Genomic DNA, 12,632 nt, shown 5'->3' with positions numbered 1-12,632 from the left:
AGTAAAATAAAACGAAAATATATAATACGAAGTAAAATAATTAATCAGAGAAGACTGAATGTTATAGCAGTTGTCATAGCATTAATAATAATAATATAGTTCTTTAATAAAGAAACGTGATATCAAATTACAGTTCCTCAACTAAATAGAGACTTACTAACTTTATACAATCAAGTCAAAGAAATGTCATTTCGTAAAGTAGATTTTTTGGGAATGTGTTGAAATTACTCCAGAAATTAAATAATCTCGCATCTTGATAAATACACAGAACGTTAAGGTATATTGAAGTGGAAACTTACAAGGAGCATTGTGATTTTTTTCTAGGGAGGTTATGAGAATCTGACTTAATCAGTGAGTCACTTACATCTCAATTCACGCCCGCCTCGAACGTATTTTTCGACACCATTGGGCCTTTGGAATGCCTCTGAAACGCACTCCTCCACAAAACGCTGCCCAGCCAGATTTTGGTAATGCGATCCTACTAAGCAGAGCCAAATCAGACCTAGATATTTCCGGACCAACCGAAACTCCGTCGCCTGTAAGTAACCGTGACTTTTCGCTAATAACTGTACGCTCTAAAAGGCCACGTTCTGAAGTTTCTCCTCCTTCGACCACAATGGAGGAATTTAAGACTGAAATGCGAAATATGATGAAATCCCTAATCTCGGAACAATCTGCCATGCTATGTCGACTCTCTGAAGATGTGTCTGCTATCAAAATTCAAAACGAAAATATTCAAAAGTCCAATAAAGAAATAGAGGACTCTATTGATTCCATTAAAAATAGCTGCGTAGAACTTAGTTCCAGAATAAACAAGTTCGAAAAGGACCGTTCCGACTGCCAAAATGGTTTATTGAATCTCGAAAAAAAGGTAGAAAGTCTGGAATTAACCTCACGAACTTCCACTCTTGAAATAAGGAATATTCCCGCAACGGATAATGAAACTACATCTGATTTGATGAATATAGTTCGTGCTACAGCCAAGGCGCTGAAACTTGAAATACAACAGTCGCAAATCCGAGACGTCTACCGCCTACCTAGCAAGCCTGGTAAAACTCGACCAATCATTGCCGAATTTTCTACCGTTGCCTTGAAGATGGAAGTGTTAAACTCTGTACGAAACTATAACAAAAACAGGGCTTCAACTGAGAAGCTAAGTACCGAGATGATTGGACTAAAAGGGAAATCATCCCCAATTTACTTATCTGAATACCTGCCAGGACCCACCAGAAAGCTGTTTTACCAGGCAAGAGAATTTGCCAAGCTCTCGGACTATAAATTCTGTTGGGCCGTAAATGGTAAAATATATCTCCGCAAAACTGAAAATTCCAACGCAATTAAAGTTGACTCAGAACAAGTTCTCCGCGCCCTGACTAACGATAAGTGACTATGTCCTAACGTCATTACGCACTATTGTTTCATATGTTTCAACTTTCTATTTAATATGTACATTTTAAAAAACCAGTATTTACAAACTTTTTACTCAAATATGTTATTTAATTGTGTTTCTATATTATCTATATTTACAACTAGTCACATGAATTACACTCTACATAACATTTACACTACATTCACTACACACACTCAGCAAGCAATCATAAGGGGTTTTCTGTTTCGTCCACATCGTCCTCGTGCTATCTTCCCAGAGTTGGTCATTTTTACTTACGTTGTCAATGGATTTGCATTTATTGTCTTTACACTGAGCTCTCGACTGTCGAATGATTATCTAATTAATATATTTCTTATAACACAATCATGGTTAATAATAAAATAGAAAGAATAACTGTAGAGCTAGAGATGCTCAGTGTTTCCAAATCAATGTATTGCCCTCCGGAACAATGCGTACAGTACATGTATAATCCATCCAAATCTTTAAGTTTTCTGCAACTAAATATACGCAGTATTAATAAAAATTTTGACCAATTTAGACTTCTATTAGCACAAATTAAAGCTCCATGTGATGTCATCGTGTTGACTGAGTGTTGGCTGCAAAAATCACCATACATACCTACTTTATCTGCATACGAATCCTACTATACTAAACGACGTATAAATCAAAACAGTGGTATTGTGTTGTACGTACGTAGGGGGCTAAACTGTAACGTATACGAGTTTACTTCTCTTATAGGTGCGAACTGTCTTGTTTGTAAGATGGGAACTGAGCTTGCTCTAGTTTCCATCTATAGATCACCCTCAATACATAACATAGATACTTACCTAAATAGTCTCAATGATCTTTTATCGAGTTTGAATTCCTTTCCCTTTATAGGTGTAGTGGGAGATGTTAACGTGGACATAAAGGATGACAGCACTGACTTGCGATCTGATCAATACCTGGACTTGGCTGCTTCACATGGCCTTTTGCCTGCGCATACCCTTCCAACTCGAGAAGAAAACTGTTTAGATCACGTTTTGTTGAAATCCAAAATGTCTTCTGTTACCATGGTGATTCAGTCAGATATCACAGACCACTATCCTGTACTGTTGTCGACGCAGTTTGGATGCAGTCTGTCTCATATTTCCCACACACGTACTAAATTGGATCAAAGTGCTATTGTCCAGGATATCATTGAGTCTGATCTTTCAGAAGTGTTGTACTCTTGGGACGTGAATGCTGCGGCAAACTTGTTGGTATCGCGTGTATCAGACATAGTCAAAAAACATACAAAGGTCTTTACTATCACTCGTTCTAAAAGGATTATTAAAGCCTGGATAACTCCGGGCCTACTACGCTGTATCCGCAACAGAGACTCTATGCACAGGAAACTTAAGAGAGACCCTAACAACATTATACTTAAAATAACGTATACGCGATATAGAAATTTCATTAATAAACTCCTTAAAACCTTAAAAAGATCTTACTTGAAATCACTTCTAATGAATGCCAAAAACAATGCTAAGGCGACTTGGGATGCAGTCAAAACCATTACAAATATAAATTCTAGAATTAATCCGTCTGATTCTTTGCTCAAATTACATTCCGACCCGGTAACGTCAGTAAACTCAGTCAACCAGTTTTTTGCTGGTATAGGGATCGATTTAGCGAATAAAATTCAACCATCTTTGTCTGAAGTTAGCCGCCTTCGTCTGGCTCAATCTCCATGTGCAGAATCATTCGCTGTTTTGGATGTTGACAATGGGGAAATTGAAGGGTTGATTTTGAGCCTGCGTAACAATTGTGCGGTTGGTTGGGATGGTATTTCCTCGTCCATTTTGAGGTCGGCGCGTCATGTTCTGGTTCCATTACTTACCCATATCTGCAACTTGTCCCTTTCTACTGGGATATTCCCTAACGTATTTAAAAGAGCGCTGATACATCCTATTCACAAATCTGGAGACAATGACGTCGTTAATAATTATAGACCGATCTCCGTTCTTCCGGCTATGTCGAAGATACTGGAGAAGGTACTAAACTATCGATTAACTAACTACCTGGAATCAAAACACTTACTTTCTAGTAACCAATTCGGCTTCAGACAGGGAAAATCCACCAATGACGCAGTGTCTGCGCTAATTAACGATGTTATCTCCCACCTTGATAAGAAAGACAAATGTCTCTGTATATTTCTAGATATTACAAAAGCTTTCGACACGGTCTCCATCCCTTTACTTCTGTCAAAATTAGAAACATTGGGTATTAGAGGTACCCAACTGGATATTTTCAAAAATTATCTATCAGACCGCTCGCAGGCTGTTAAGATGGGGAGTTATGTTAGTTATGATGAACGACTTACAATTGGCGTTCCGCAAGGAAGTATTCTCGGACCTACCCTCTTTACTGTGTATATTAATGACCTGTGCCAACTTCAGCTTCCAAATTGCAGGATCTACACCTATGCTGACGACACTGCCCTGCTAATACATGGCAATACATGGGAAGAAGTGCGTTTACTGGCTGAGAATGCTTTTACTGCAGTAATGAGATGGCTAACCTCTAATCTACTCACTCTTAACATATCTAAAACCGTATTTATGCCGTTCGCTCTCAAGCGGGTTTCCATTCCACCCACTTCTACATTTCTTATAAAGGCCCATACCTGCGAAACTCCAAGTCATAACTGTACTTGTCCTTGCATTGCAGCCACCAGTCAGGTGAAATATCTCGGTGTCATTATTGACCAAACCCTTAGTTGGCGCAATCACATAAATTATTTGAATACGCGTGTCCGTAAACTAATATATGTCTTCAAAAACCTCCGACAAGTGGCTGATGCTGACACCCTCTACATGACTTATTCTGCCCTTTGTGTATCCTTGCTCACTTACTGTCTTACAGTTTGGGGTGGTGCGGCAAAAACTACTATACTTAAACTGGAAAGAGCCCAGAGGGCAGTCCTAAAAGTTATGTTTAAAAAACCCTATCGGTATCCAACTTCGTTATTATATGCCCACACCTCAGTTTTGTCGGTTAGGCAGTTATACGTACTACAAGTGATCTTACAGAAGCATATCCTATTAAAATTTTGACCCTGCTATCCTTAAGAAACGTAAAAATAATTATGTCTGTCCAAACAGGCAACATAAAACTACTTTGGCTGGAAAACACTTCCGTGTACTCAGCTCGCGTTTATATAACTCCTGTCATAGTAAAATAAATATTTACTCTCTTTCCCGTTATGAAGTCAAGAAAAATGTTACAAATTGGCTAAAAAGTCATGACTACGCTGCCACAGAGTCGCTGTTAAGGTAATTTCATATTTGTTGCATTTTCATAGTTACTCACAGAGGCTGTCTACTTCCATTCAAACTTATGGCTTCTGACTCTCCTATTTTCAAGACCTTTTTATGTACTCAATGGCAACAATTATAACAAACCCACATACATCTCATTTACACACACGAACTTTCGAATCACTCAAAATACATAACACCCACACTCCACTATTTTTTGACACACTGCTCCATTACTAAACTAACATAGTTTAAGTTTCACATAAATTACACTAACTCTTTCTTTTGCATCTTCTGTATAAGTTTTTTTTTTTAACATTACAAATTTGTCCCTTCTGGGTCCCAAATGAACAGTTATATTGTACTGGTTTTGGGACTACAGACTTCCTTTTGTATTCTCGTAAGCCATATGCTTAAAATATACGATTGATGCTTTCCCGCCGTGGCTGCAACAGTACCATCTGCGAACACAGGTTAAATCCTTACGTAGGGTCTGCATGTTGCCTGACTGGACAGCAATCAATCAATTGCTAATTAAGTATTGTAACTATCTCTCCAGTAACTGTGAATGGCTATCAATAAAGTTATTATTAAAGTTATTATTATTATTAATAATTGTAATAAGGAGATTCAACTTTAACTAACTTCAATATAAGGCAAGGTTTGATTTTTTTATATTGTTTAATCGAAATGCAATTAAGGGTTCATATATCTGGGAATAATAAGTAATACAGCAAATAAATAACACAGATTTTTCCTTGTTTTATTCTAATTTTATAAATGTACGAAATTAATATATCTATATAAAATACTATATTTTCTCGTCTCTTTATATTGCCAATCGAATTAACACTTTGTCCGACTTGGAAAATAGAAATAGAAATCATTTATTCCTTGAATAAGCAGTTGTGTATACAACAAACACTGGGACTCGAACTCTTACCGTAGCCTTTTTTATTAGCCTTGTAATACCAGTGGCATTACTCAGTCGTTGCTAACACTACAGAAGGGAAGGAAGCGAGAAAAGGGGAAAGAAAAAAGTGAAGGGAGGGAATTAGGCCACCGATACACTCGTAAACCTCAAACAATGCAGCATGCTGCCATTTTAAAACGATGTTTCGTAAGGAAATACAAACAAATTGTGAGTTTCGACTGTATAAAACATTAGAACAATACCGCGTAAAAGCGTCAATATGAAGTGCATTTTTAGTAAATATTGCAGTAACCTAATAGATACTGCAGTTATTTATTATACATATTATTTTTAATTCGTTTTTGAATATGTATTTTCTAGATTAATTAGCAGTACGATATTTATCTAAACAATTTGAATGCCAAGATTAGAGCATTTGTAAAGAATCTCTTTTGTTTTAAGATTTATTGGATACACATCTTTGTTACGAAAGGGGAACTTTAACAGATCGTCAAGGCAGCTATGAGTTTATTACGGCATTGTACATTAATTTTTGGGTGTAAGGATGGGCTGCCCACCATTCACCACATAGAGCTCTAATAATATTTATACCTTTTTCACATTTAATTTTAATATAATTTAGATGAAGGATTCTGGTCATATGAGAATCAAAAAAAGAGGCCCAGAAATTTAACCTTATCGTGTACAGGGATCAGTTCGTCATTTAGAAAAATTTCTACACGTGGAACACATCTTTTTCTTGTGAATACTACTACAAAACTCTTACTGGCTGATAGGTGAAGATCGTGATTAGTGAGCCAATCCTGCAAGTATCTAACGGCAGTATTTAGACGGTTAGTGCATTCGTCAAGAGACTCTGAGGAATAATAGAGTGTTAAATCATCTGCATATTGTAAAACATCACAGAAACAGTCAACAGATTTATCAAGGTTAGCAGTGTACAGACTACAAAGAATGGGATTCAAGACAGAACCTTGTTTGAAGGCCCTTCCATATGACTCTGGGGGGGAGAAGAGAACCATTCATACGAACTGAGATGAAGCGAGACATTAGCATGTTATAAATGATGTTAACCATCCCCGCTGGTAGACTCAGCTGCTGCATTTTCTGCCTGAGTAGCGGGAGATGAACATTGTAATAAGCGGCTGTCATTTCCAAGAAGACACCAACAAAGTACAATCTTCTGGTGAGTGCGAGTCTGATATAAGTGGAGAAGGTACCGAAGGTGCCTATATCTTTACGGAATCGAAACTGGGTCCTGGATAGAATTCCTATGTTCTCTAATATCCACTCTAATCTATTTTTGATGAGATGTTTCAATATTTTGTATAGTACTGATGACAGCGCAATGGTAAGGTAGGATCCCTTGGATCCTTATCTGGTTTAAGAATAGGGATAACAACTTGAAGTTTCCAGGATAGTGGAATATCACCATATTCGAAGACTTTATTGATAATATTAAGAAAGACAGTTTTTGAGGAATTTGGGATCCTTTTAATAAAAGAATATGGGATGCCATCGATTCCAGGTGTAGAGCCTCTTAGGTGATTCAAAACGGATGACAGTTCTACAAAGGAAAATGGTTGATCCATTCTATCGTTACTATTGGGGGGAAAGAGGAAGGGAAACAGTCCACAGATGGCACGAAAGGAGGAGCTAATCTGTTAGTAAAGTCATCCAACCAAGCCGAGGGATCATTACAGGTGGGAGTGTTGGATACACAAGAGCCCGAAATTTTTCTAAAATGTTTCCAAACTAGAGAAGATTTTACACGAGGAGAGAGGCTCTCGCAAAACCGAGACCAGCTAAGGCGCTTTTTTTTGGAGAACAACTTTTTGGATTTAGCATTAAGCTTTTGAAAGGATAGAAAGTTTTCAATTGTTCTCTCCATTACGTTCTAGAACAGTTTCTGTAGAGTCAGAGTCCCACCATGGGGGTGAGGATGTTGTCTTTTCTAGACTTTTTAAGAAGGATAGAGAGGTCAGCAGAGGAATGCGGATTGTTAATGCAGTGCTCATAGATTACAAGGAAATTGTCACTAGTAATTGGTGGTAGTAGCCTAGTTTTAGATTCCACTAATGAAGAGAATTCATTCCATTTAGCTTTATTCAGTTTGAATTTAGGAGGAGGGTTGCTGGCGGTGTCAATGGTACGGACTGAAAGTTAATTAATATAGGAAGAAAGCTCTTCCTATTAAAAAGGTTATTATTATAGGAAGAGGGTCACTGCCGTAAGAATTGAAAAGTATTCTCCAAGAAAATTTGGAAATTAATTCACAGGAAATTAGGGAAAGATAACAGACAACACACCTAGAATTTGGGAGGGGGAAGTTTTGTAGGGGGAAGTCTTGTAGGGGAACAATCGTTTATAATTAATAAGAATGGTGGCAGGAGAAGAACAATGGTTAGAGCCCCAAAATGTATGATGACAATTGAAATCACCGAGCACAACAAGAGGGGATGAGAGAGAAGAAAGGATGGAATCTAGTTCAGTGAAAATAGAGTGATTGGGATGGGGGATGTATACTGAAACAAACGTTATGTTAAAGCTCTAGCTGCAACAACGTTAAAATTACAGGAGTGTGAAGGAAGATGTAATAAAGAATAAACAATAGGGCACAGCCGTCATATTCATTGTTGTTATCATCCCTGGTACATGAAAAACCAGGAATCCTAAAAGAGGAAGATGTTTTTAGCCATGTCTCAGAGATAGCCAGGATGGTGGGCTTATAACAATTTATTAAATCAATCAGTTCGTGCTTTTTATGACATATGAACTTACAGTTCCATTGCAGGATTGAGGTCATTATTAATATGGATTAAAGAGTTTAATTTGTTCAGTGATTGAATGACATTGTACGGTAGGCAATCATCAAATTTAGAAATGATATCAATAAGTGTGTTGATGAGTAACTCAATAAGATTTTCCTTTCTGGAGGTATTGTTAGAATGAATAGTCTGAATGAATAGCACAGCCGTTAGGTTGTGTGGACTACGGAGTCATAATAATATTACTGTGGCTTACTTTATCAAAGCCGGATTTTGGGGAAGTCTAAGGTCGACGTTCATAATGAACAGTTTTTCTTTGAGAGGAGCTTGGAGATTGAGGGGGGAAACTATGAGGTTGAGAGGTTGTAGGAGAACATGGGGTAGCTGCAGGAGGTTGAACTGTCATAGGGCGAGCACTGTCAGCAAAATATTTACGAACAGTCCGGAATCTACGGGATGCCTCTGAATACAGGATGTTTTCTGTTGAAATAACAACTTTAATTGATTTCTGTCTAGCTTGTTCGTGACAGGAGGAATCTTTGGCCATATGGGGCCACAGTAATATAAGCACGTTGGATGGGAGGTATTACAAGTATCTCCTGCATGTGGTTGGCTACAACTGAAACACCTTGGTTTTGAACGACTCTGGGCTGACCAAACTGGACATGACCAAAGCGACAGCAGTTGTATAGTTGGTAATGTATAGATCTCCACAGGAAGGGATATGTGGTAACAGAAGACTCGTTCAGGAAGGTCTTTGCCAAGGAAAGAGACCATTACTGTTTTGGAGGGGATCTAATGTAGTTTGTTCTCTACATATACTTTTCTGTTAAGACCTCTGGCCTTAATGGCTTGGGAGCCGCTAGGGCATTTGATGGACTTGACCAGTTCTCTCATAGTCCAGTCTATCGGAATGTTTCTGACAATACCATTTCTTATCAGGTTAAATGCGGGGATGACTGCCTTGTATGAATTCTTGGTGAGGAGAGAATTTTCAAGCAAATACTGCACTTATAAAAGCAACTACAACCTGATTGCGCCCTGTAGCTTTTATATCATCTTTCGCAATACCGAATTGCCATTTTTAGTTAGAAACTGGGCAAACTTTAATAATTTAATTGTTAAACCAGTTGAGGGGTTGGACTCCTCTCTCGATACGTGGACTATATAAAGGGCCCTTATCAGACACTTTATATTTTAACCTTAAACCGTCAGAAAATTCGGGAAAGTTATATGTATGTTGGGCAGGCGCATTTGGGGGAACGTTTGAAGAACGTTTCGGAGGGTGCTCCGATGTAGTTTGGGGGGAGGAGGATTGATGGAGGATTTAACGCCGTACCTAGTAATAAATCTATTATAAATAAATTAACTTCTGATCACTGCGGTCAATTGGCCACTTTTAATATAACTGCTGACAAAATGCCAAAAAAGGATATCACATGTGTTCCGATAAATAATGGTCGACTTAAAGCTTATAGAAATAATGTAATGCTTAAAGTAACTGACATTCCGTACGTTAACGATCCCAATAAATTGTATAATTCAGTTTTCAACATAGGGAAAAGTGAACGTGTTAATGTTTTTAGGTCCAAAATCATAACTATTAATAATTCATTGAAATTTAGTGATTGGGCGACTGTGGGAATTCACAAAAGTAGACAAAGGCTATATGATCTTTACGATGAAAGGACTTATAACACTAGTAACAGTTTTAATGATTTTGTTAGGAAATATTCGAAAATGTTTAAACGTGTTTGTGTTGCAGCCAAAGCAATGTTTATAAATAATAAAATAAAAAGCAGCGCGAATGTAGTAAAAACGACTTGGAATATTATAAACAGCGAAACTGAAAGGGTCAAACCTCGTAACTTAGATTTTCAACTAAGATTTAATGACAAAATTGTAAACACAGACGCAGAAGTTGCTAAAATATTTGATATTTTTTTTTACTGACATTCCAATTTTGACTATTAAGTCGTTAAATTCATCTCCCACCGCCGCTGAATCCTTACTAAAAGAAAATAATGCAGTTAGTATAACTAATTTAAGGTTCCGTCATGTATTTCCAAACGATATTGTTAAAGCCTTTAAGTCTATAAATATAGAAAATACTGCTGATCTTGATGGTCTTTCAGTCAGAGTAATTAGTTCTATAGTTGATTGTATTGCGCCTTACTTAGCCTGTGTGTTTAATAAATGTGTTGATGATGGTGTCTTTCCTGACCTCATGAAGCAAAGTAAAGTTATACCACTTTTCAAATTTGGTAGTATTTCTGACCCCACCAATTTCAGACCTATATCCATACTACCAACTCTCAGTAAAATATTTGAAAAAATTATTCTAAATCAGATGTGTGCACATTTTTATAGTAATAACTTAATGTCTCCTAAACAATTTGGTTTCACTCGGGGTCGCTCTACAACCGACGCTGGTGTCGAGTTGATTAATCATATATTTGATGCATGGGAAGTCTCACATGATGCTATTGGTGTATTCTGTGACATTTCCAAGGTTTTTGATTGTGTACACCATGATACACTGGTCAGGAAACTTCCCCATTATGGTGTGGCGGGACGTGATCTCGACCTTCTTAAATCGTATTTGCGTGGTAGGGTACAGAGGGTCGATGTTAACGGTACGAGATCATCAGGGTCTGCAATTAGCATGGGTGTCCCTCAGGGTTCAATTCTAGGCCCATTTTTGTTTTTAGTTTATATTAAGGACTTACCTAGCCTTATGGAGGGTATAAAACATGAGATAGTATTATTTGCTGATGATACTTCCTTATTATTTAAAGTTAAAAGGCACCAATATTCCTACGACGATGTGAACAATGCTATATCTAAAGTACTTGATTGATTTGCTGTTAATAACCTACGTCTTAACGAGAAAAAAACAAATTGTGTGAAATTTACATTACCCAATGTTAGAGAGACGGTTACAAACATTGTAGTTAGAAACGAAAAATTGAATCTTGTGGATACAGTTGTATTTCTAGGTATAACGTTAGATGTTAAATTGCAATGGGGTCCCCATATAAGTAAGTTATCAAAACGGCTTGGCTCTGCAGTGTACGCGATTAAAAAAATAAGGAAACTTTCAGACGTCGAAACCGCTAGATTGGTTTACTTCAGCTACTTTCCCAGTCTAATGACATACGGCATTTTGCGTTGGGGTAATGCCGCCGATATCAATAGAATCTTTGTCCTGCAGAAACGTGCAGTTAGGGCAATTTACAATCTGGGCCCCAAAGTATCTTTGAGAGATAAGTTTAAGGAAATTAACATTCTTACACTAGCCTCACAGTACATTTATGAAAATGTAATTTATGTTAAAAGGAATAGTAATTTCTTTATGAAAAATAGTGACAGACATAACATTAATACGAGGAATAAAAATAACTAGCTTTTCTTGATAGTCGTCTTCACAGAGTCAAAAAATCATTTAAGGGGCAATGTATAGGCTTCTATAACAAGATTCCGGTTGATATACAAAATTTGCCTTTCACGAGGTTCAAAACTATAGTGAAACAAAAACTTTATACTAAAGGTTATTATACAACTTCTGCGTACTTGGATGACAAAAATCCGTGGTAGTAACCCGTTTAGCTCATGGAGGTAGTCTCGATCTCTGATGTTTCAAATAAAAAAAATATTGTAAATGTTATTTACAAAGAGCAACCCTTAGAGTTTCATGCTCGTTCTTCTCAGGGGAATCTGCCTTACGAATGAGCGGTAGTATTTAACCATTGTGACGATTTCAAGTGTAATAATGCTTACCTATGAAATAAAGATTATTTTGAATTTGAATTTGAATTTGATTACTTGCACGTTTTTTGGGTCTAGATGCCACATTCTCGATGGGGGACTGGTCGAAACCCATTCGACAATCCGGGTCTAGGGAACCCTCAACAGAGATGCCGCTCCCCCATCGGGGGATTATCGTCATCCATCACCAGTTAGTATCTAAATTTTTACCTGAACAAACACAACAGCAGCACCACAAAATAAACAAGAAAAGCGAGTAATTTCACTCAGAAAGTTCAATTTAAATATCGACACGTGTATCCTGACAGAAGCCAGACACTGACCCACTTTTCGTATCGGAGCTGCACAGTATACAATTTAAAGCGCCTGCGGGGCGATTTGGTTCATTTGCAGGTCTCTCATCAACGCCACCCTCTGTTGCTCGTAAGTTTTAATTGCAAGTAAAGGTATAACTATTTGTAATTACTTTTTGCTTTTGATTTTAATTATTC

General features: G+C 37.4%; 1 protein-coding gene across 1 annotated transcript; it reads left to right on the top strand.

Annotated features, from left to right (window-relative positions):
• The first annotated feature begins 418 nt into the window (after nucleotides 1-418).
• LOC113237639 lies at nucleotides 419-1,387 on the top strand. The gene has a single exon (XM_026474248.1). It carries the CDS (start codon nucleotides 419-421, stop codon nucleotides 1,385-1,387), a length of 969 nt encoding a protein of 322 aa, XP_026330033.1.
• The last annotated feature ends 11,245 nt before the right edge of the window (nucleotides 1,388-12,632 follow it).

The sequence above is a fragment of the Hyposmocoma kahamanoa genome, unplaced genomic scaffold (assembly GCF_003589595.1).
Source record: "Hyposmocoma kahamanoa isolate Upper Pololo Valley unplaced genomic scaffold, ASM358959v1 93, whole genome shotgun sequence".
In the NCBI taxonomy this organism is placed as follows: Eukaryota; Metazoa; Arthropoda; class Insecta; order Lepidoptera; family Cosmopterigidae; genus Hyposmocoma; species Hyposmocoma kahamanoa.
The sequence above is the reverse complement of the archived record's forward strand: the minus strand, read 5'-3'. Positions and strand labels throughout refer to the sequence as shown.

Bases quoted from the DNA above. Each gene is read 5' to 3' on its own strand.
- LOC113237639 (XM_026474248.1), top strand. From the start codon at position 419: ATGCCTCTGAAACGCACTCCTCCACAAAACGCTGCCCAGCCAGATTTT.